Genomic DNA, 25,265 nt, shown 5'->3' with positions numbered 1-25,265 from the left:
AGCCAAAAATAAATAAATAAATAAAATTAAAAAAATAAAAAGACAGAACAGTTCATATAATAGGATCTCATTCGTTTAAATAAATATGTAAATTCTTATATATGCCTAGACAATTTCTGGAAGGAAACATAAGCAATGGCCCAAGACTGGTTACCTCTGAAGAATGGGACTGGAACTGGAAATCCAGGGGGAAGAAACTTTTCACTTTATGTCCTCCTGTGCTGCTTGATTTTTTTTTTTTTTTTACCAAGAACATGTTATAATTTAAAGAAAAAGTGTTAAACAGATGGTTTGCTAAGAAGAAGAAGAAAGAAGATGAAGGAGAAGAGGAGGAGGAGAGGGGTGGAAGCTACAAACGCTTGTTTCTTTAAAACCTTCTTAAACTATTTAGAGTTCAAACTGACTGCTGATTCCAGTCCTGAGATCACCTCTTCTACCCTGAAGGTAAGCCTGTCTTGCCCCAGAGAGGTGAACCCACGTCTCTCTCTCTCTCAGTATCTGACTCCAGATGGTTCTTCCATACACTCTGGTTGGTTTTTTGTGTGTGTTTCGTTTTGTTTTTTGGCTGCACCACTCGTCTTGTGGGATCTTAGTTCCCTGACTAGGGATTGAACACGGGCCCTCGGCATTGAGAGCACAGAGTCCTAACTGCTGGACCACCAGGGAATTCCCCATCCACTCTGCTTTTAAGCATAGTTTGTCTCTCAATCTTAAGTAAGAAAACCCCAAGGAGACCAATATACCACTTTGTTGGGGGAAATTTGACAGTTCACGTCGGAATCCTTACCTTCATGCCAAGAAGCCTCTAGAGTGCACATCATGGCCAGTTTGGGGATCTGGGTGTTGGTTTTTTTTTTTTTTTTTTTTTTGCGGTACGCGGGCCTCTCACTGTTGTGGCCTCTCCTGTTGCGGAGCACAGGCTCCGGACGCGCAGGCTCAGCAGCCATGGCTCACGGGTCCAGCCGCTCCGCGGCTTGTGGGATCTTCCCGGACCGGGGCACGAACCCGTGTCCCCTGCATCGGCAAGTGGACTCTCAACCACTGCACCACCAGGGAAGCCCTGGGTGTTGGTTTTACATGGGTATGTCAAGCCTGTGAAAATCCATCAACCTGCACACTTACAACCTGTGCACTTCTCTGTATGCATATTATGCTTCAGTAGGAAGTTTTTTTTAATATGCATACCTTTTGACCTAGAAATCCCAAGGGGAAAAAATCAGAGCTGTGTGCCAGGTTGTACTTTTGAGGGTCTCCAGCTCATTGTTGTCGTAACTATGAAATGCTGGGAACAATCTAAATTTCCAACAGTAGGAGTAGGTTAGAGAAAGACAACATCTCTCAACAATACAGTTCATCTCAGCCAACCAACCACAGGTAGAAAATATTCGGGGAAAAACATTTCCATAAAATTCCAAAAAGCAAAACTGGAATTTGCCATCCTGGCAACTATTTACATAGCATTTACATTGTATTAGGTATTATAAGTAATCTAGACATGATTTAAAGTATATGGGAGACCTAAGTGACCATCAACATATGAATGGATAAAGACGATATGGTATATGTATACAATCGAATACTACTCAGCCATAAAAAACAATGAAATTTTGCCATTTGCAACGACTTGGTGGACCTGGGAAGGTATTACACTTAGTGAAACAAGTCAGACAGAGAAAGACTGTTACCATTTATATTTCAAATCTAAAAATAAAACAAAGGAATGAATATAAGAAAAGAGACACAGACTCACAGATATAGAGAAGAAACCAGGGGATACCAGTAGGGAGAGGGAAGGTGGTGGGGGACAAGATAGGGGTAGGGAATTAAGAGGTACAAACTATATTTTATAATAAATTTAAATGGAGTATAATCTTACATTAGTTTTTAATTTAAAAAATAAAGTATAAGGGAGAATGGCGTAGGTTATATGCAAATTCTACACCATTTTATATAAGGGACTTGAGCATCACAGGATTTTGGTATACTGGAGGGGAGCGGGGTTGGGGGTAGTCCCAGAAGCAATCTCCCAAGGATACTGAGGGACAACTGCATATGTGATGCCAGGGCAAACAAGGTACAGTAAGTCTCTGAATAGAATGCAACAGGCGAACTAATATGCTCAGGACCATATTGTTCAGGAGGTGAGATTCAAGATCATGATTTTTTCTTCTTTGTGCTTTCCTGAACTTTCTAAGGTTTCTGAAATAAGCAGGTTTTGCTTTTATAATTAGAAAAACACAATAAATGCTATTTAAAATAACGACAAGTAAAAGGAAGTAAAAGGAGGCAAGAAAGGGGACAGGCTCAGTGTTATAAAATAGTGGTTCTCACATGCTCCAGGTGTGAGACCCACCTGGGGCTTGAACAGCATGGGTTCAAACCCCAGCCCTGCTGCTTGCAAGCAGTGTGAACTTGGGCAAGTTCCTCAACCTCTCTGTGCCTCAGACCAGACTCCCCATCTAGAAAATGGGGATACTAATGGTACCTACCTCATAGGGTTGTTGGGAGGGGTATAGGAGTTAATACGTGTTAAGCCTTCAGAGCAGTGTCTGCCACAGATCTATACACCTGTTAGCCAGTGCAATGGCTAAACTTCAGATCCCATCGTTCTGGGGTGGGGTCATGGAATCTGCATCTTTAACAAACTCCCCAGATGATTCTAATCCAGTGAGAAACACTGGAATGAAATCCACTAGGATACTCCCATTATCTTTGGTGGCCCTGGAGTTATCTGTAGGAAAGCTTCGGCACTAGGAGCTGTCCAAAGGAGATCACAAAGCCAGCTCTTCGCTCTCCCCCATTCAGCTGTGTCACTCCCCACCCTCCCCTACTACTGCAGAGCCTCACCTGGATACTTCCCTCCCCAGGTGGGAGAGAAGGTAGGTGTCGGCGCCCTCTACAGGCAAGTCTGGGTAGTGCAAGGAGGAAAAGGGGGCATCTTCTTGCTTGTATTTCTAGGATGGCAGCCATACTGCCCCCTGGCAAAAGGAATTGAGGGATGGAGGAATTCTCTGTATGGCAAGAGATAAGTAACAACCACCTGGTGTCAGAGCACATGGGTTCCAGCCCTGATTCTGACGTTAAATGTGGCTGTGGGGACATCGCTTAAACTCCCTCCGCCTCACTTTGTTCATCTATAAAGAAAAACTGCCAACATTTCTTGAGTATTTCCCATGAACCAGTTACGCCATGATTTTATTTCATTTAATCCTTACCATAACCAATTCCTCCATCCTGGTGAGGAAATGGAGCCTCAGAAAGGTTAAGAGATGTGCCCAAGGTCACAGGGCTGGCAGGTGGCAGCAGCAGAATTCAAACCCAGAGCCTCTGCTTTTAACAATTCTGCCATTTCTATAGAGAATGAGGGCAGTGCTAGATGTGAGATACAGCCAGGCTGGGCTCCAGCAAACCCCTAGATTTCCCCTGGCTCCCTGCCAATGCCCAGCTGAGGAGTACCCCAACCTGGGCCAGGACAAGGAAACCCTGAGATTCCTCCCTGGGCCTGGCAAGCCAGGCTGGGGACCCATTCTTCTGGCAGATGAACAATGACTCAGACGGAGGCAGGCAGGGGGCACAGAGAAAAGGAGGGAGCTACACACAAAAAAAGGCCTGCACCTCAAACACAGCATATTCACTTATCCTGACTTCCCTGGATAAAGATGGGGGTCCTCGTGGGATCTGTGCCTCCAGACCCAGAGGAATCCTGCTGGAGCCCCAGCTTCGTGGCATCTCCACCAACCCTGCCCCTTGCCCCTTTGAAGAGAGCAGGGCTGACTTAGAATCACATCATAAAAGGAGACAGAAAAGGCCTTTTCCACTCAGGGTCCCCTCTTCTTTCCCCATCACCAGCCCCACCCTCAGAAGGACTCTGCACAGGTAGGTGCCTCCTGTATTACATGAGAGTTGGGGGTGGAACTGGGGCTGGAACCTGCAGCTCCGTGAAAACCTGGACCAACGCCTTACCTGAGGCCAAGGGGACCCGTGGGTAGAAGTGTAGTCACCGCTAAATAACCCAATGAGTACGAAATAACCCAATACATACTGACGGTGTTCCCACTTTATAGATGGAGAAATTGGGGCACAGAGGGACTAAGTAATTAGCTCAAGGTCACACCCCAGAGAAGTGGCTGTGCAGACTGTATTTCCCAAAGATGGCCCCACCATCCCATAATATATCCCCATTCCACATGTTCTTCTTACCCTGTGACATTAACACCCCTCCATTAAGCGGTGGGGTACACGTTCCTCCCTCTTGGATCCTGGTGGATCTGTGACTCTGGCAGAAGGGAAGCTGCATCATTTCCCAGGCCAGGTAAGAAAAGGTGAAATAGCTTCTGTCTGGCTCTTTCTTGCCCCTAATCCAGCCAGCACACTGTGAGGAAGCCCAAGCTAGCACACAGAGGGGGCACACAGAGAGGCCTGTGTGGCGAGGAACTAAGACCTCATGCCAACAGCCAGCACCACATGCCAGACATGTGAGCAGCTGAGCCTTCAGACAATCCCCGCCCCTGGACTTTGAGCCACCCCAGAAGACAATGGCAGAGCAGATACAAGTATCCCCACAAGCCCTGCCCAAGCTGCAGATTCCTGAGCAAAATAAACAACACTGTTGTTTCAGGCCATAAGCTTCTGCACGGTTTATTATGCAGCATCAGATAACCAGAACAGTGAACCCAGCGAACTGACTCCAGAGCTGTGTTCCCTGCCACCCTGCAGTGGTCCCTGCTGGGAAAGACAATGTAGAGAAGGGGTATAGAGCTTAGGTCTGGAGTCAGACATACCTTCATGTGTTCAATCATTCATCCATTCATCGAATGGTTATCACATCCCTACTTTGTTCCAGGCTCTCTGATAGTGCTGAGGGTATTTCAGTGAACAAGACAGACAAATCCCTGGGGGGACTAGGAGTGGAGAGGTGGAGGACAAGAGAGGGATAACTTTACAACAGGTATTTACAATAGGGTGATGTGATCCAAACGGGAGTGGGGGTGGGTGGGGAGCTCTGTTTAGAGGGGGTGATCTGAGTTGGCCTCTCTGAAGGAGAGACCGTAAGGATGAGACGGATGCAGCTCTGTGAAGAGTGGAGGGCACGGCAACAAGTGTCAAGAATAGACCCAGATTCATGTCCTGGCTCCACTACTTACTAGCTGTGTGACCTTGTGGAAGTGACTCAGCCTCTCTGAGCCTCCACTTCCTCATAAGATGGGGATGCTTTCATAACCCACCTCATAGGATTGTTCTGAGGAGCCAAGGAGCTAATACATGTACCTTGTGAGTTCAGGGCCTGGCACAGGAAGAGCTCCATAAATTTAAATGATTATGCTGAGGCCAAGGCTGCCAGTGGGATGCCTGGAGCCTCAGAGACCATTCTGCTCCCCATCAGAAACTGCCAGGCATGGCTACGAGGGAAGAGAATATGGACAGTGGAGGATGGGTGAAGTGGATGGGGGTGCACGCACCTCCCTGAAGATGCTTCTGCCACCCGCTGCAGCCATCCTGACTCATCTCCTCCACCCAGGGCTCACCCACCCATCACCCTCAGCTCAGAGCTCGAAGGATGGGGCTGGAGATCGGACTGGTTGTCTCTCCCCAGGCCCCACCTGAACAGCAGTGGGCACCCGCACAGCCAGTGGGAGAGAAGCAATTTCCTCAAGTCAGAGGGAGGGACAGGGACAGGAATCCCAGAAAGAGGGCAGAGCTGGGCAGGGCAGAAGACTTAGGGGCCGCAGGGGGCCAGGAAATCCTGCTGGGTAAAATGTCACCAGCCATCAGACCTGCACACCCTCAAGGACCCTGGAGAGCGCCAGGTCACGGCCAACTCACACACCCAGAGAAAAGAAAACGAATAAGCCAGGGCACACCACAGTGCACACAGAGACATGCTCAGAGGACCACAGGTAACCACACAGACATGTGCAGACACAGTGATCCAGCAACACGCCCTCCAGGGACCCACGTGTACAGATGCGCACACGCGCACAGGTGTGCCTCACTGTGCCTGTCTGCCTGTCACTCCCCCCCAGCTCTTGCTCTCTACCAGTCATCTAATTGGCAGGGTCCCCCAGGTGCCCATACCTAATGCCACCCAGCCTTGGTAGGGCCCAGCTAGCGCACCCAGCATGACCCAGGAAGGAGGCTGACAGCCCTGGATCTGAACTAGGGAAGGGGGTGGAACACCAGCCAGCCTGGAGATCAGGAGCAAGTTCAGAACCCAAACCAGGTCTCAGGCCAGGCTCCCCAGAGCACAATCCTTGCCTTGGTGTCCCACCTGCCTTGGGAGCCCCAATGGCCACTTGGCATTTTGAGAAGATAGAGTGGCATCTCTTCCTAACTTATCTATAAGGCCTAAAGCGTGGTGGCAAACACAGTAAAAAAAAAAAACAAACAAACAATAACAACAACAAAAAGAAAGTGTAGCACGGCAGACTGAGATCAGACATGATCCAGAACTTCTCACTAGAGAAGCACCAAAGCATTGAAAAAGGTGCGGGCAAGAAGAGAGTGTCATCTGGCTCTTAAAAAAAAAGGGGAGGAGGGACTTCCCTCGTGGTCCAGTGGTTAGGGCTCTGCGCTTCCACTGCAGGGGGCACGGGTTCAATCCCTGGTCAGGGAACTAAGATCCTGCATGCCGCAGCACGGCCAAATAAAATAAAATAAAATAAAAAGGGAGGAGATGGGTAGGCTGGCATTACTGATTGCCCCTCCTTTTTCTTTTACTAAACTTATTAAAAACAAAAGGAGTCCCAAATTACAGAGGTCAGAGGAGTCTTTAAATGACTGTAAATGAAGACAGTAGCTGTTGCAACCGCCCAGCCTAGGCTAGGTGTGACCTTGCCTGAAGGCAGAAGGATGGACACCATGACCTTTGCATTGCCAGCCTGAGCTGCCCCTGCATAAGCAAGAGGCAGCTGGACACCTTCCCCCATGTACGACCTCCCTCTGGGGAGGGCCACGTTGCCCAGAGATGGGAGAGGATAGGAAGACAAGGGTCACCGTGGTACCATGGCAACGGGTCTTGGCAGAGGTACATCCTCGCCTTCTCCAATCACCGCTCACAACGGGACCCAAGTATTTGCCGACAGCACCTCACCTGCCAACGTGGGTGGTGGCCCAGGAGGAGCAGGTAGATGCACTGGAAAAAGGAAAAGGAGGGAGCTTACAGGTACTGTACCCTGAAGTAGGATACCTGCCCCGGCTTATGCCCTAGGGCCCCCCCAACTAATCCTCAACCAGTGCTGTCCCTTCCCTCACACCACCTCGTCGCTCTCCCACCGGCCCAGCCTGTCCCTGCCACTCCAGACACCCCCCAATCCTCGACTCACTCCACAGCCCCGGTTCTGCCATCATTCTGGGCCACTCTCTGCCAACCTGCTCTCCCCTCCCTTCCTGTTCATTTTCTCTCGCCCTTCCCCACCCCTGTGCCCCGTCCTCCCCACTGACTGTGGCCCAGACCAGTGCCCATGACCATCTGGCAGCTCCAAACGCCAGCATCTGCCCTCTCGCCACCCGTCCTTTAAACACCTGCTTCCGAGCTGCCTGTTCCCCTCGCCCCTCTGCCCACCCTCCAGGCTCCCATGTCCTCCAGGGGACACAGCCCAAGGAAAGGCACATATGAGCAGCTGGCATTGTTGTCTCCAATCCACAGAATGCGAAGCAGAGCCGTTCAGGGGTTCTGGGAGACTGGGCCGCAGCTCCAGGAGGAAATGACCAGGTCAGGCATCCGGCCCCTGAGCCCAAGAGTCTCTGACTAGGAGGAGGTCACCTAATCCAGCCCCCTCCTCCACTTAAGTGAATGAATATCTGGGCCACCCAGAAGGTGCTGTCTTCCCAAATATACGGAAATATTCCATTCACAGAGCTCTCGCTATGGACCCATCACCATGTTCAAAAACTTGATAGTATTTTATTTAATTCCCATAACCCCCAGATAAGGAAACTGAGGCTCAGAGAACATAGGAAATTTGCCCAGGGTCACGCAGTGTCGGTCACCCCAGGGCGTACTTCAGACACTCTCGGTCCCACTTCCTACTCCAGCGACTTCTGCAGTGACCGGTTCCCTGCAGGCTTTGAGAGCAGCCACATGGCAATGCTTCTTCGAGGACCCAGCGGGACCGTCTTTGAAGCCGCAGTGCGGGGTGCCCACACGAACCCACTGGGGCCTCACACGTAAGGCCTGGAAGCATGTGGGAGTTAATGTCCACGGACGGAACAGAGCTGACGGATGAACACGTCCCTGTTTCTCTCCCCAGCCAGGCAGTTCTGAAACGCATCCCTTAAGGCTTCTCAGGAGACCTCCCAGGACAGAGCGGTAGTAAGATTAAAAAGAATGCATCCTCGGGTTCTGCTCTGGGGAAACACAGGTGGAAACACAGACAGTGGTGGAGCTGGGATTCAACCCAGGTCTGCTCCGCTGCTGCCACCACCATCCATGCTGGGGTCCCCTTCCCTCGAGGTTCAAGTCATTCTGAACCACAGTGGCTCAGCCACACTTGATCCAGACAGGATCCTGGTCGGCGTGGGGACGGGATGCCTGCAGCAGCAAGGTCATCTTCTCTGGAACTGAGGCCACCTCCCGATAAATCGCCTCACAGCCTGGGCTGAGCGGGGTTCCCAGCTAGCTGTGCCCTGGCCCTACTCAACTTTAGCGTCCGCGTCTGCCCAGAAATTTGGTGACTCTAAGTCCCCCATCCCATCCAATCCTCCCCACACCCTGCCCCCCGCCCTCCATTCCTCAACATCCTAGAAAGGAGGAGGAACCTGAGGTCGTTTCTGGAAGCCTGAGCATCCAGGTCTAGAAGATACCCACCCTGCCCCACACTTAGAAAATCCAACACACTCGCTTGGAGGTGAGGGCAGAGCTTCCCCCAACTCCTGCCCAGGTCTCAAAGACATGCTGGGACTTTCCAGGGGGAAAACACTGCTGGGGACCTCACATGCCCTGAGTCACTCCCAGCCTCCCAGCCCCAGGCAGCTGTGAGCTCTCTGTTTACTCCTCACTCTGCAGCAGGAAGAACGGAGTGGGGCGGTGCCTTCTCCCCTCTCCATGGGAAACTGAGGCGCGTGGGGCTTAAGGGACAGCCCCAGGGTCACAAAGCATGAAAAGAACCAGAGGGCCCTGGCGCCCAGCCCAGGACAACCCTATTATTCCCTATGGAGGCTGCTCCAATGGGGGCCACTCAGCAGAGGCAGATCCCCGCCTTCAGAGCCCAAACCCCACTTGCATATAAATGCCCTTTGGTTTCTTAAGAAGGCTGTAGAGGAGCTATAGAAAACAGATGAGGAGAAAGAAGGACGTGCCCCTGAACCAGCTCCAGGTCAGGACACCCAGCATGCCCTGGACCCCCACCCAAGGCAGGCACCCCACGCTCATCCACCCAGGGCCTCCAGAAACGAGCATCAGGCTGATCCTGGCCCGGCCCCAAAGGTCCACAAAGGCTTCTCACACAGCACCCCACCATCCTCTCCCCTCCCTGCAACAGGCACAGGTTGGAGTGGGCATGGGGTGGGGTTTATGTCCTTTCGGAAAAAAACAAACCAACCCAGCCTAGCTACAGGGTCCTCCTGGGGGTCCTGGCTTTTTCCTCTCGCCACCACCTGTAAACACCCCACCTCTGAGCTCCACCTCGGTCAGCTACACACTCCATACAGGATGTGTGTGCGCCATGACCCACCCGTAGGGGTGTCTGAGGACAGTCACCCCACCTCCCAAACAACCCACTCCGCTGAACTGTTCCGTGGAATCGCAGCGCAGGGCTCACACGCGTCCACACGAGCTGATTTCTCTTTGCAAACACCTGCATTTGCACTCACAACATACACCCCAATTCCACCCTGGGTTCAGTCGCACCCCGGACTCGCGTCCTGATCCCTGCTGACTACGGGATCACCACCCAGCCCCGAATCCGCTGACCTTCTGTGAAGCCGGCGCCCGGGGCTCACTCCTCGACGTGGACGGAATGGCAACAGTCTGTCGCGGCAGCTCTCTCGGCCCGTGTGCCCGCGGCGGCGGCGTCCCCCTTCTCCATCCGGTGGCGAGCCCCCTCCTCCTCGGCGACGGGCTGCCCTGGCCGCCCGCCCCGCCGCGCGTACCGTCACCGCGGCGCGCACGCGCGCACCCCGGCCGCGGCTCGCCGGGCACAAAGCGGCTCCCCCTGCCCGCCGCCGCCGTCGCCGCCACGCGCACACCTGGCAGTCGCGCCGCAGCCGCCGGAGCCGCGCTCGCCGCGGGAAAGCCCGCGCCTGGCCGAGGCGGGGCCCTCCTGCCGCCCTCCACGACGCCGCCGCCGGGGTCTGCGCCCCGGTTCCGGCAGTGCCCACCCGATTCGCCCCGCGCCGCAGCCGCGTAGCTGCCGGAAAGTGGGGGGGAGACGGAGGGGCGGGTACGAGCGGCAGGAGAGGGCGCGGGGGCGGTGGGGGGCCGATACGGCGAGTCCGAGGTGCGGCGCCCGCGGGATGCTCCAGTCGCCGCCGCCAGGGGACTGCCCGAGGCGGCTCCTCGGGAACAAAGGCGCGGGGAGGGGCAGGCGCGCCCAAGGGACCCAGGGGAGCGGAGGAGGGGACAGCCCACCGGCCCACAGAAGTTCCTGGAGAATGGGGCCCGGGCGGTGGGGAACGGAGGTGAGGAAAGATCTGCGGGTCCCTGGTGGATTGAGGAAGACACCGGGGCTCTCGCCAGCTCGGCGTGCGGTGGGGATGGAGAGGGGGTTCAGTGCTATCTGGACTTGGAAGTGGGAGGTTTCAGGGACTGCCAGAGTCCTTGAAACTGTCGTCGTCGTCCCCCCCCACCCCCCGCCTTCGACTTGGCAGCCGGGAGCTTTCATTCATTCGCTGCACAGCCATCCTCCCAGCTTTGGCCAAACCAAGGGTGTTCCTGAACTTGAAGGGGTTGAAGGCAGGAAGGGTGCCCTAGGGAGCCTTTGAGACGCTTGAGTCTTCCTCCCTAACCTCCACGGAGGGCGGCCTCTGAATATGGCTTGCACATCTCAGTGATGGGAAGCCCAGTCCCTCAGGGGGCAGCCCACGCTGTATTCGGGCAGCTCTAAATGTTAAAAAGCCCTCCATTTAATTGCATGGAAATCTGCATCCTTTCCATCTGCTGGCCATGGCCTCACTCCGCTCTGGCCACAACAGCTTCCTGCTTCTGGATCATAGATAGGGCCTTGTTACCTGCTGTTTCACTTCCCATCTCCTGTGCCCCTCCCCAGCCTTTATGCGACACCCCTCACCAGCAGCTTCTCCATAGGTCTGCCCCCTGAGTCCTTCAGAACTCAGCTCAAATGTCACCTTCTCAGAGAGGCCATCCACCTCTTCCAAACTCCCCACACGCCCACTGGTCACTCTTTATCTGATGCTCTGTTTCAGTTTGTTCAGTACTCTGGTCATCCCACAAGATATTCTCTTGTCTATGCGTCTATAGTCTGTCTCTCCCACTAGAATGTGTGTCCCTTGGAGGCAGGACCCTTGTCTTCCTTAAGACCAGGCATCGTAACCCCAGGGCCTGACCTGGAGCAGGGTGGCAAGCAAAAAGGAAGGCGGGTGGCCAACCCACCCTCTGAGTCCCTTCAGCAGCTTAGCCCATCACCCCAAAATGTAACCTGCTCAGCCATTCAAGGGTAACGTCAGCATGGTATTAGCAGAAGAACGTGCTCAATCTCTGTCCACAAAATAAATGAGGAAATGACAGAGCATTCCTCTTAGTCTGAGACAAAATAGCACTTTCCTCCTCAGCTCTGGACTCTGCCCTGAGCTCTTGCAGCCCCAAGACACGAGCATTTTCTTAAAACATGGGGCCATACCCAAGCTTCTGGTCAACTGGAACCTCTCAGACAGCTGATCCCCTCAGCCTGCTGCTCAGGTGCAGACAAGATTGGAGGCCAAAATAGACTTCTCCTTTATTTCTGTTAAACTGTACCTTCTAGACTTGGACCTGGACTCCAAGCCTCCAGGGCACTTCGGGTCCAACTGTGCCATCTTGTCCGTTGGGACGGTGCCCAGGTTCCTGCCATCGGCAATGTCCCCGGCATGCTGCCTACATCCTTCCTCACCAAGTCCCTCATGAACACACTGAGCAGACTCAGCAAGGGCAGCCCACTCATCAGCCTCCCTAGCTGTGCCCTCCCCCAGCCCACATTCCTCTGTGTCACCCGCAGGCTTTGATGGGAAGAAAAGAACAATTTCTTGCTGAAACTCAGAACCACTGTCTCCTGCTTTACCACCCCCAGCCTACCTTCTAGTCTAGAAGACTAATCAGAAAAGCAAATAAGCTTCCCCCAGCAGGATGGGTTCCCAGGGAATTCACTCACTGCTGCTGGCCCTCTATCTCTTCCTTTTCTAAGTACCCCCAAGCCATCTCTTTAATAACAGACTCTGAAACCTGACCAGGAATGATGCTAAGCTCACTTATTTATGGTTCGTGAACTTATTTCCTCTGCGCTGATAAAAATTACCCTCGCCATCTCCCACTTTGGGGCCCACGCCACATCCTCTGAGAGGCAGTGCGCGTAGTGGTTGCAGGCACTGCCACTTACCCTGCGCCTCAGCTTTGTCATCTGATAAATGGGGAGTACAGTACCTAGATCATAGCATTGTCATGAAGATTAAATCAATTTATGCCTGCAAAGCATGTACAACATGACGCATAATAAACACACAGAAGTTAGTACAACTTTTGTGATATAAGAATAATAGTTGAGAGAGACAGCGCCAGGGCAAGTGAGAGCCGGACGGGCACTGGGCGACTCTGTGCCTCGCAGAGGAAAAATAATTAAGCGTGGGCAAAGGAGATCCTAAGAAGCCGAGAGGCAAAATGTCATCATATGCGTTCTTTGTGCAAACTTGCCGGGAGGAGCACAAGAGGAAGCACCCAGATGCTTCCGTCAACTTCTCAGAGTTTTCTAAGAAGTGCTCAGAGAGATGGAAGACCACGTCTGCTAAAGAGAAAGGAAAGTCTGAAGACATGGCAAAAGCGGACAGGCCCGTTATGAAAGAGAAATGAAAACTTCTATCCTTCCTAAAGGGGAAACAAAAAAGAAGTTCAAGGATCCCAATGCACCCAAGAGGCCTCCTTCGGCCTTGTTCTTGTTTTGTTCTGAGTGTCGTCCAAAACTCAAAGGAGAGCATCCTGGCCTATCCGTTGGTGATGTCGCAAAGAAACTGGGAGAGATGTGGGAAAACACTGCTGCAGATGACAAGCAGCCTTAGGAGACGGCTGCTAAGGTGAAGGAAAAGTACGGAAAGGATATTCCTGCAAACCGAGCTAAAGGGAAGCCTGATGCAGCAAAAAAGCGAGTCGTCAAGGCTGAAAAAAGCAAGAAAAAGCAAGAGGAGGAAGATGAGGAAGATGCAGAGGATGATGATGAATACGTTGGTTCCAGCGCAGTTTTTTTTTTTCTTGTCTATAAAGCATTTAACCCCCCTGTACACAACTCACTCCTTTTAAAGAAAAAAATTGAAATGTAAGGCTGCGTAAGATTTGTTTTTAAACTGTACGGTGTCTTTTTTTGTATAGTTAACACACTACCGAATGTGTCTTTTTTTTTTTTTTTTTGCGGTACTCGGGCCTCTCACTGTTGTGGCCTCTCCCATTGCGGAGCACAGGCTCCGGATGCGCAGGCTCAGCGGCCATGGCTCACGGGCCCAGCCGCTCCGCGGCATGTGGGATCCTCCCGGACCGGGGCACCCATGTGCCCTGCATCAGCAGGCGGACTCTCAACCACTGCGCCACCAGGGAAGCCCTCGAATGTGTCTTTAGATAGCCCTGTCCTGGTGGTATTTTCAATAGCCACTAACCTTGCCTGGTACGGTATGGGGGTTGTAAATTGGCATGGAAATTTAAGGCAGGTACTTGTTGGTGCACAGCACAAATTAGTTATATACGGGGATGGTAGTTTTTCCATCTTCAGTTGTCTGTGATGCAGCTTATATGAAATAATTGTTCTGTTAACTGAATACCACTGTCATTGCAAAAAAAAGAAAAAAAGTTGCAGCTGTTTTGTTGACATTCTGAATGCTTCTAAGTAAATACAATTTTTTTATTAAAAAAAAAAAAGAATAATAGTTAATTTTGTGAGTGCTGAGTCACAGAGCTATAGCAGCTTCCTCTTCAAGCCTCCTGGGAGGCAGCCTTCCCAGGTATGAGATGAATAACTCCATCCTTCCTATCTTATGATTGCTTCCCTCCGCCATGGACTCAACTGGGCTCCTGTGACTCTGAAGAGCATTCTTGTTCTTTGGCTCAAAAAAGGTTAGCCTCAAGCCACCTGCATGGGCAGGAGGTCCCACCGTCCTCTTCTTCCCTGGCTGTTATCTTGGGCAGGTATAGCTGGCCCACATCAGTCTTGGAGCTAGCTTCCCTTCCAGCCTTCCTACCGGTGAGCCTGCATTATGTTCATGTGTCCTTCACTTGGTGCCTGATTAATGAGCTCCTTCTCTGGGCTAGGACCTCAGGATACAGAAGAGGGAAAAGGCCCTGCCCTCATGGACCTCACATTCCGGGGGAGCCACAGACAATGAACAAATAGGCAAATAAGATAACGTCAGGTCGTGGAGAGCTTTTGACGAAAGGAAAGGAGGTGAGGAAGAAGCTGCTTTACGTCAGATGGTGCTTGGCTCACAACAGGGCTTTGCACGTTGCCTGAAGCTGATTCCGACCATGTGCCCTTCCTGTCTGTGCTTCGCCAGCGTGTTCCCAGGACAGCCTCCTTCTCTGTCCCTGCAAGCATTCACAACTGCACGTTCAGGATCGCATCGCCGCGCCCTTCCTGATACTCTTGCCTCAAGCTCTAGCGCCGTTTCGGTCTTTTCTCTGCATGATCTGAAATCTGCCCTCTAGAGTTTAGGGCATTTGTCTAATCTCCCATTTCCTGAATATCAGGAGTTCCCAGGTGGCCTGAGTCACCTTTCCCAGGGTTCCTGTCATGTCACATCATCATCCAATTAATTCTTCCTCTTTGGGCAGAACTGGATCCAGAATACCTGTCCCCTCACTGCTTCCTGTACCTTCAGAAATCGTCATTGAGACAAGAGAGAGCACATGCATTGCTCTTAGCTAAACAGGACTCCTGGCAGATGTCTGGGTAGGTGAAGTCTCCCATCATCTCTGAACCTTATTCCTGGGGCCGGTTTGGGGAGATGCGGTAAGAGCATGGTCCCTGTTCTCTTGCTGGCCAGCACATGGTGTACCCCCAAATGACATCACTTCCATTCTTCTTTTCCACCCCTGGGAGGAAAGACCTGTTCATTCTTGCCTTCAAGGGGCCTGCTAATTTAGAAGCTGGTGCAAAGAAGTTTTGATGGGGAAAGTGGGAAGAAAGGTCCTGGGTCAGGTCTAGCAGAAGCCTTGGGAAGGGGTGTGGCAGCAGCAGGGCTCCCAGGGATATCTCCATCGAGACTGCTAACACGGCTCATGTCTGTCCGCAGTGTGGAGGAAGAGTGGGCGGGAAGGAGCCTGGGAGCAGGAAGCTGGGTGCCCCTCACCGGACTCAGGATCCTAGCTGGGTTCTCTGGCATGGCGGAGGAGAGCGACAAGAAAGGAAGGGCTGGCTCTACCCAGGTCAAAGCAGGGACTGCCCAGCAAATATGCCAGCCACTCTCCCTCTTAAAGAGGAACCAGCGGGACTTCCCTGGCAGTCCAGGGGTTAAGACTCTGCGCTTCCACTGCAGGGGGCACAGGTTCTATCCCTGGTCCGGGAATTAAGATTCCCACATGCCACACGGTACGGCCAAAAGTATAAAATAAAAGGAACCAGTTGATGATCTCCAGGCATCGTTTCACTTGAGATTCATGATCTTCCTGATAGAAGGCAGGGAAAATATGATCATACCCATTTTACGGAGGAGAAAGCAAAGAAAATGATTTGCCTCAAATCACTCAGTGCATTCTAGGCTTGACAAGCACCCCGGCTGACAGACTCTTTCAAAGACCCGGCAAGGCCTCTTTGCCACTGAGGACTGTGGTTCTCCACTGGGAGTTTATGGACCAGTGTGGGACTGCTATATAATAAGTACCAACTGGAGGGGCCTGGACTAAGGATGAGAGTAAGGGCAGTGGGTCCCCTTACCTGGAGGGAGACTCAAGGTCGGCACGGCTGAGGATGCGATGCTGCTGGGGGCTGTAGAGCCACTGGAAGGCTGTCAGTGTCCTCTCCTCAATTCGGAACCGCCCTTCCTGCACATACCTGCAGGCGAGATAGGAGAGAGTGAGGAGGTGGGCAGGCGGGGCTCTGCAGGGATCCTTTGGGAGTTGGCCCTACTTGCTAGAAAATGATAGATGAGAGGTACCTGTCCCCAAATATACCCCCTGCTCGTCTGCCAGAAAGCCCTGTTTCCAGAGAGCCGCCGTTAAAATTCCCTGAAGAAGAGGCAGCTACAGGGAGCAGGTTTCAACTCAATAGATGGAAAAACTTTTTACAAGTTAATTGTCTGGGACTTCCCTGGTGGCGCAGTGGTTAAGAATCTGACTGCCAAGGCAGGGGGCACGGTTTCGATCCCTGATCCAGGAAGATCCCACAGCCAGGGAGCAACTAAGCCCGTGCGCCACAACTACTGAAGCCCACGCGCCTAGAGTCCGTGCTCCGCAACAAAGAGTAGCCCCCACTCGCCGCAACTAGAGAAAGCCCACACACAGCAATGAAGACCCAATGCAGCCAAAAATAAATAAACTAAATAAATAAATTTATTTTTAAAAAGTTAGTTGTCTGGGGCTTCCCTGGTGGCACAGTGGTTGAGAGTCCGCCTGCCAATGCAGGGGACGCAGGTTCGTGCCCCGGTCCGGGAAGATCCCACATGCCGCAGAGCAGCTGGGCCCGTGAGCCATGGCCGCTGAGCCTGCGTGTCCGGAGCCTGTGCTCCACAACGGGAGAGGCCACAACAGTGAGAGGCCTGCGTACCGCAAAAAAAAAAAAAGTTAGTTGTCTGAAGTTGAAAGGAGTCACTTGGAAGGAGTGAGTTCCCTGTCACCAGAGGTATGTAAGCAGAGGCTGGGCAGGGGATTCAAGCATCAGACAAGTGTCCATTCTCCAAGCCCTTTATAAGACTGAGACATTGGATTTCTTAAGTTCACAGCAGGAGAAAGTCTGCTCTGGAGTGGGGGTCATGAGTCAGATGTCAGGATTAGATCTTCCAGAACCTCAAGGGTCACTCACAGGGTCCCAGCCACCCTCTGGATCGACAATCAGCCCAGAGCAAGGATCGGGGAAGCTGAACTGGGCAAGGTGAACACGAAAGGATCTCACCCACCCTGGCCACCCATTCCTGGTAGAATCATAAATCTGTCCATTAATTCAGTATTTATTGAGGGCCCACGACAATGAGCAAAAGATACATAATCCTGCCATCCTGGAGTTTACAGTTTTGTGGGGAGAAAAGCCATCAAATAATCACATGAACAATATATCATTTTAAACAGGCCCTCTCATACATTGCCAGTGGGATTGTCAATTGGTACAAGCCCTCTGCTGGATAGCCTGACAACATCTGTCTAAATTATACATGTAATTCCTCTGTAATCCAGCGATCCCCCTTCAGAGAATTTATCTACAGATTCTAGCATGTTGGACAAGGTAATCTGTGGCACTGTTTAATAAATAAATAAAATAAAATAAATTTATATTAAAAAACAATGTATCCTGGAGCTCTTTGCATGATAGCACACAGAGAGTGCCCTCAATTAAAACACTTTTTTAAAAAATATTTATTTATTTTTATTTTTGGCTCCGTTGGGTCTTCGTTGCTGCACACGGACTTTCTCCAGTTGCAGCAAGCAAGGGCTACTCTTCGTTGAGGTGCGCGGCTTCTCATTGCGGTGGCTTCTCTTGATGCGGAGCATGGGCTCTAGGTGCGTGGGTTTCAGTAGTTGTGGCACATGAGCTCACTAGTTGTGGCTCGCGGCTCTAGAGCACAGGCTCAGTAGTTGTGGCGCACGGGCTTAGTTGCTCCCCGGCATGTGGGATCTTCCCAGACCAGGGCTCGAACCCATGTCCCCTGCATTGGCAGGCGGATTCTTAACCACTGTGCCACCAGGGAAGCCCCAGGATATGTTGTTAAGAGAATAAAAATCAAGTGCAGAAAGGGCAGTATGTGTACTTTATGTTTAAAAAGGGGGAGAGAATAAGGTAGGAATTCCTGTTTGCTTATCTTCATATGTAGAAATTCTGGAGACACAAAAGCTAATAAAAGTAGTTACCTGGGTGGGGGTAAGGGAGAGCTGGGGGAATGGTGGGGATGGGGGAGTGACTTTTTAACAGTGTGTCTTTTTATACAGGAGAGGTATTACCCATTATTCCAAATGTTTAATTGTGTGTGTGTGTCCGTGTTATGCAATTACAAACTGCATAAAGTGCTATGAAAAGAAAAAGTTGTGCAGGTGCTCTGATATTGCCCGATGGGGCACAGGCTATCTGCTGGGGGAGGAGATTTCCCAGAATGCAGGTTGCTGGAGGGCAGAGGGCTTTCATTGCTCCTATGATCTCCCAAACCAAAACGTCTGGTCCCCGCCTGTCTCCCTTCACTCTCTTCGATATGATCTGATGGGCATTTCAGTAAGATCATCCTGGTGGAAAAAGAGCAAGGTAGCCAGGTTAGATGTTCCTGGAGGGGTCCAGGTGGGACAGTGTTGGTTTGTACAGGGGATAGTGCTGGAGATGGAGAGAAATGGGAGGACTCAAGTGAGCGAAGGAGGTAGTGTCCCCTGGTCCAGGGGATGGGTTGGACATGGGTGAAGGGGAGACAGACAACAAAGTTGTTCCTGAGTTCCTGGTTTGTGTGGGCATCTGGCTGCAGTGCCATTCAAGCTGGACAAGGACAAGTTTGGGAGGGAAGATCCTGACTTTATGACTTCAGTTTGGGACATGACCTATCTCCATGACCTACTTCCTGCCCCAAGATGACTCCTGTCCTATAAAACCTGGCTCAAAACTTGTCTCCTCCAGGAAGCCTGCCCTGATTAATCCCATCCTATTCTGAGGATGAGTTTCTATGCCTTTCCCCATCCTTGGGCTCCTCGATATGCGCTCCCCCTCCTTGCCATAGCCACCCCTCCTCTCCCCGACTCCCATTTCCCCAAGGCAGGTGTAAGGGACTGTCCTCCACTCTTTGCAGACACCCTGACCTGGATTCTACTTCCCAGCTTCAGGTGACTAATTTTTCCACTGTGAGTCCCTGAATCCTCATCTGTAAAATGGAAGTACTAATAACACCCACTCTGAAGGGTTGTTAAGATGATTAAATGAGATAATGCCAGGGAAGCTTCTGTCACATGGTCATCATTATCTCCTTTCCTCCCCACCATCCCCATCAGTCCTCACCAGTCACTGGCTTTACCTGCTTCACCGACGACAGACAAACCCACTCCCTGCACTCTCTCCTCCAAGCTGCACATCAAACCCCTCAGAACTGGTGGATCCCATTTTAGAGATGAGGAAAAGAGGCTCAGGGGACGGAAGTGAACTTGTCCAAGGTCACACATCCAGGAAGCAACAGAGGCAGGCCCTCTCTGCACCTTCAGCCCCTGGCATCCAGTTCCCTCCGTGCACACACACATCCTTTCCTCCTCCATACCAGCCCCCACTTCCCAACACAGATCTTGTCAGCTCCTCCCCTGCCCAAAAAGGTTAGTGGTTTCCCACTACATATCAACTGTCCTCCAAACAGCTCACCTGAGAGGTTTAATTCTTCCCCACTTTGCTCCCCGCCAGCCTTTCCCACCGTTACATGCCCCCCCACCCCCGCCCACATTCACGCATACAGACCTCTGCATTCCCCATCTGTTTGTCCTTCTCCAGAGACGCCCTGCCTTTTCTTACCTCCGAGCCTTTGCTCAGGCTGTGCTCAGATCTCAGTCGCCCTCCCTCCATCTGAGTCTTGCCCTACCCCATCCCAACTGCTCAAACCACACTGCTTCTAAAAATCTGTCCCCACGCCCCCAGCCAGAATCCGAAGTTGCTCCAAGGTTCCAGGGATGCTTTGCTTAACCTTGATCACAACGTTGCTCTCTGCCCGCGTGAGTTATTTATGTGCCTGTCTGTCTCCCTGCTAGAGTGCAAAGACTGTGTCTGATCTTCTCTGAAATCCCTGCCACACCCTCACCCAGCACCCTGTTCGACTGAGCCAGTTTCCATAAAAATCACAACAGCCACAGTGATCAACTCACTACGTTCTTGGGCAGTTTCTTCCACAGAATGCTCTGACACAGATGATCTCCATTAATGAATCCAATGTGTTAACTTCGTAAGTGTATTTGCTGCACTGCACTTCATTAAATATAGGAAAAACAGAACACCATCCATCCCCAAATATCTTCCCTATTAATCTGTTTTGTACCTGAAATTCTATTGAAGAGTACACAGAAGGAGATTAAATACTGCAAAGGGTCAACCTTGTAAGGCACGAGCAGCCATTAAAACTTTAGCAAGGGGCTTCCCTGGTGGCACAGTGGTTAAGAATCCACCTGGCAATGCAGGGGACACGGGTTCGAGCCCTGGTCCAGGAAGATCCCACATGCCGCGGAGCAACTAAGCCCGTGCGCCACAACTACTGAGCCTGTGCTCTAGAGCCCGTGAGCCACACTACTGAAGCCCTTGTGCCTAGACCCCGTGCTCTGCAACAGGAGAAGCCACCTCAATGAGAAGCCCACGCACCGCAATGAAGAGTAGCCCCTGCTCGCCGCAACTAGAGAAAGCCCACGCACAGCAACCAAGACCCAATGCAGTCAAAAATTTTAAAAATTAAAAAAAAACACTTTAGCAAGGACCAGCTTCTCAGATTATCCCTGGAAAAGTAGGCATCAAGACATGGGCATAGTCAGGGACATTTCAAAAGGAATGAGAAAAGGGGGGGGAGGGGTAGAAGTTGCCCATAGTAAGAGTCCCCCCGTTGTGGAGGTGGGTGACACCTCCAGGAGGATGCAACCCATCACCAAAAGAGAGAAGGGTCAGGCACTTTACAGGTTACACTTATTTTTTCAGTTGAACACTGGGGAAGGTCAGGCAGGCGTCGAAACCTGAACCTTGAAAACATTTTGCTAAGTGAAAGAAGCCAGTCACAAAGGACCACATACTGTAGGATTCCATTTATATGAAATGATGTCCAGAATAGACAAATCCAGAGAGCGAGAAAGGAGACGAGCGGTTGCTTAAAGCTGGGGGAGGGTGGGGTGGGAGGAAATGGAGGAGAGGGACTGCTGAAGGTTATGGGATTTCTCTGGGGGATGATGAAAATGTTCTAAAATTGACTGTGGTGATATTTGCACAACCCTGTGAATATATTCTCACTGAATTTTACACTTTGGGTAAGTTGTGAGGCACGTGAATTCCCATAAAGCTGTTGTTAAAATAAACAAATATCTAACAGTGCATACTGATATAAATAAGTGATTGAATAAATAAATGGGGAGGAAAGAGACAAATCTCGGGTGCGGAAGAGTTCCAAACAATATACGGAAGCACTCTGTCCTCAAAGAGGTGAACCATAACTCCACTCTACTTAGACATGGGCTTCACAGAGTAACTTCCTTCCAAAGAGTATACACTATAGAAAGGGGGAGGGGAGCAACTTTACAGTGGAGAAGACTGACAAATACTACCTCAGCCAGGTGATCAAAGTCAACGTCAACATTGATAAGCTATGTTGATAGTACGTATCCTTGATATGATGCATGACAATGGCACTCTATCCTCGTGGTCTTTTTCCCCAGAACTCATGACCCCAATCTAATAATGAGAAAAACATCAGACAAATCCCAATTGAGGCACATTCTACAAAATATGACCAGGACTCCTTAACACTTTCAAAGTCATCAAAAACAAGGAAAGTCCAAGAAACTGTCACAGCCGAGAAGAAGAATTACATTAATTACTAAATGCAATGTGGTATCTGGATGGGACCCTAGAACAGAAAAAGGACATAAGAAAGCTAAATAACCTATGGAACTTAGTCAAAATAATGTATCAACATTGGTTCATTATTGTAACAAATGTACCATACTAATGTAAGAAGCTAATAATATGGGAAACTGGGTGTGGGGTATATGGGAACTCTTTGTACTATCTTCTCAATTTTTCTGTAAATCTAAAACTGTTCTAGGGACTTCCCTGGCAGTCCAGTGGTTAAGACTTCTCCTTCCAAAGCAGGCAAAGGATCGGGTTCGATCCCTGGTCGGGGAGCTAAGATCCCATATGCCTCATGGCCAAAAAACCAAAACATAAAAAAAAATAAAATAAAATAAAAACAGAAGCAATACTGTAACAAATTCAATAAAGACTTTTAAAATGGTCCACATAAAAAAAATCTTAAAAAAATAAAACTTCTAAAATATAAAATTTACTAAGAAATTAAAAAAGGCATCTCCATGATAAAGAGCTTTTGTAGATTAATATGAAAATATATATATATATAATGAGCAAATCAACATGGAAAAAAAGGACAAAGGAAACAAATGAGGAGTTTACAAAAATAGAAACACAAATGACCAATAAACATAAAAAAATCAACTTATATAAGAAATAAAAATTAAAACAACAGGGTTTCCCTGGTGGCGCAGTAGTTGAGAGTCCACCTGCCCATGCAGGGGACACGGGTTCGTGCCCCGGTCCGGGAAGATCCCACATGCCGCGGAGCGGCTGGGCCCGTGAGCCATGGCCGCTGAGCCTACGCGTCCAGAGCCTGTGCTCTGCAACGGGAGCGGCCACAACGGCAAAAAAAAAAAAAAAAAAAAAAAAAAAAATTCCCTAAAAGGTCATCAGTAGAGGCTAGACAAAGAAATTATGGTTCAACTTAGAATGGAATACTTTACAGTCAGTAAAAAGAATGTTGCCAGAGCACTTTGAAATGTTTTTCAAGTACTCACACAGCCTTAGCCTCTAGCTTCTGTCAGTTCCTTCTCCCAGATCTGAAGCCCCACCGTCATAAACTGGGCAACAGGCCCTCAGAAATAATCAGAAGCTAAAAAGTCATACATATCTAATAACGAGCTGAAGAACCCAACCAAATTCTAATTTAGTTTTTGGTACTTTATGGAGAGTTTGGAGGAGGAGCCTCCAAAGCAAGAGCTGCTCTAAAAGAGTAGGTAGACATCAGACATATTTGTTGCCCAATGAGTATTCACCACCCTCTCCCCCACTCAAAATTTTGTTGTTTGGGTGGAGTTAACCCCAGCCCCCAGTTCCCAGGATGAGCATATGACCCAGCCTGGCCAATATGAGCAGTCCATCCCCCTTGCCATGGTGATTGGCTGAAGGATGGCCATGTGACCCAAAACAGGCCAATGGGATGACATTCTGAAACTTCTGCTAGAACCACTGAGAAAGGGAAGCTGTCTTTCCCAGAGGGTTGTTGTCTGGAGGGCTGCCTGCGGCTCCTGAGAGCCACCTCACTTCCACAAGGGAATAAAAAGGGAACAGAGGAAAGAGAAAGGAGAGAGTAGGGCGTTATTTGGTGACATTATTTGAGCACGTGAATCCAGTTTTGCCTGAAACATGGAAAGTTCTTGGTGTTTTCAGTTACATAAACCAGTAAATTCCCTTTTTCTCTTAAGCCAATTTGAATTGAGAAAACTGACTCAATCTGAAATCCTGGAAGCAGAGGCCAAGGCTGATCATGTTGGGAGTGTGCCATGGAGTTCAGAAGGTGTCTTGCCTTCAAGAGTGCTCCCTGCCAGGGCTTCCCTGGCGGTGCAGTGGTTAAGAATCCACCTGCCAATGCAGGGGACACGGGTTCGAACCCTGGTCTGGGAAGATCCCACATGCCACGGAGCAACTAAGCCTGTGTGCCACAACTACTGAGCCTGCGTGCCATGACTACTGAAGCCCGTGCGCCATGACTACTGAAGCCCGCTCACCTAGAACCCGTGTTCCACAACAAGAGAAGCCACTGCAATGAGAAGCCCGCACACCACAAGGAAGAGTAGCCCCTGCCCACCGCAATTAAAGAAGGCCTACGCACAGCAACGGAGGACCCAATGCAGCCAAAAATAAATAAATAAATTTATTTTTAAAAAAGAAAAGAGTGCTGTCTGATCACTCAAGTCACGTCTTCAGGACCTTCTCAGAGCAATGGGCTTTTTTAACCAGGAGTGAAAGGTGACCTAAAACCTATATTAGGATAGGGACTTCCCTGGTGGTCCAATGGGTAAGACTCCGTACTCCCAATGCAGGGGGCCCAGGTTCGATCCCTGGTCGGGAAACTAGATCCTGCATGCATGCCACAGCTAAGAAGTCCACCTGCCATGACTAGAAAAAAAAGAAAGATCCCACATGCCATGAAGATCCCACATGCCGCAACTAAGACCCGGTGCAGCCAAAATAAATAAATAATAAAAAACAAATAAATAAAAAAAATTTAAACCTAATTAGGGTACTAATAATGATTTATGCTTCATCAGGTTCAGCCCAAGATCCAGCCCAGACAGGCATCAGGGCAGAGAGAGTCAGAGCAGGAATCCAAGCTCTGCCCCTTTAAAACTCTTCCTGTTTCCTCCTCCATGAAGTGAGGGAACGAATCAAACTGCACAAAGTGATCTGGGAAGTTCTGGGGTCCTAGGGTGGTGCCTCCTTTCCAGGGAGAGGGCACTAAGTAACTGCCCACTCCCCACCAGATCTTCAAACAGATTAACTCTACTGTTATCTGATTTATGTACTGAGGTTTCATCTGAAGAGTAGCTCCACTGCTAAATAATAATTTTGATTATTTGGACTTTGATTCTTGGAACCCTTGAACAAAGGCGGGATGGGCTGAGCAGGGTGACCCACTGACCCCTCTCCTGCTCTGACATGCTGAGGTTTTTTTGACAAGGTGAACTTGGATGGGCAGCCAGGCCCTGTGTTCAGGAAATATGAAGCGAAACAGAGGAGGAGTTAAGCCCCTGGGGAAGCCCTGAGTTCAAACCCTGACTCTGTCACTTGCTTGCTGGGTGACATTGATTAACCACTTTCCTTCTCTGAGCCTCAGTTTCCTCATCTGAAAGAGGGGGGTGCTAATGCCTTCCCCTGAGTATCACTGTGAAGAGTAACTGAATCAATGCCTGATTATGGTAGAGCCAGTAGGAAGTGCTCTGGAAGCCAGGTTGCTATTATTAACGATTTTATTGTTGTTCTTTGTATTCAGGCTACAGAATGTACCTGGTGAGAGGTGTTCCGGAACGCTACTTCAAAGATGCTCCTGGCCCTGGTTTGGGTGGGATGATTTGCGATGGGGAGGGGTCCCAGCCAGACATTCTTGGAGTCCTTCCAGGGCAGGAGTGGGCTGAGCAGGCTGCCCTGCATTCTAAGTTCCGC

General features: G+C 50.4%; 1 protein-coding gene and 1 pseudogene across 3 annotated transcripts in view; one reads left to right on the top strand and one right to left on the bottom strand.

Moving 5' to 3' along the window:
* RAP1GAP2 (RAP1 GTPase activating protein 2) overlaps positions 1-25,265 on the bottom strand; it is a 217,824-nt gene that overhangs the window by 191,693 nt on the left and 866 nt on the right. For 2 of the 3 annotated variants that reach the window (XR_009560476.1, XM_030861781.2), the window contains exon 2: positions 16,059-16,175. Coding sequence is in view for 1 of the 3 variants with exons in the window: in XM_030861781.2 (XP_030717641.1) it covers positions 16,059-16,175 (117 nt within the window). In the remaining 2 variants the exon portion in view is untranslated. Of the gene's footprint in view, positions 1-9,910; positions 10,095-16,058; positions 16,176-25,265 lie in introns of those variants that run through there. The other variant, XM_060291110.1, reaches the window with a different exon arrangement.
* Positions 12,699-13,526, top strand: LOC115855961 (high mobility group protein B1 pseudogene; annotated as a pseudogene).

The sequence above is a fragment of the Globicephala melas genome, chromosome 20 (genome assembly GCF_963455315.2).
Source record: "Globicephala melas chromosome 20, mGloMel1.2, whole genome shotgun sequence".
NCBI lineage: Eukaryota > Metazoa > Chordata > Mammalia > Artiodactyla > Delphinidae > Globicephala > Globicephala melas.
This window is presented reverse-complemented; position numbering and strand designations above follow the sequence as displayed.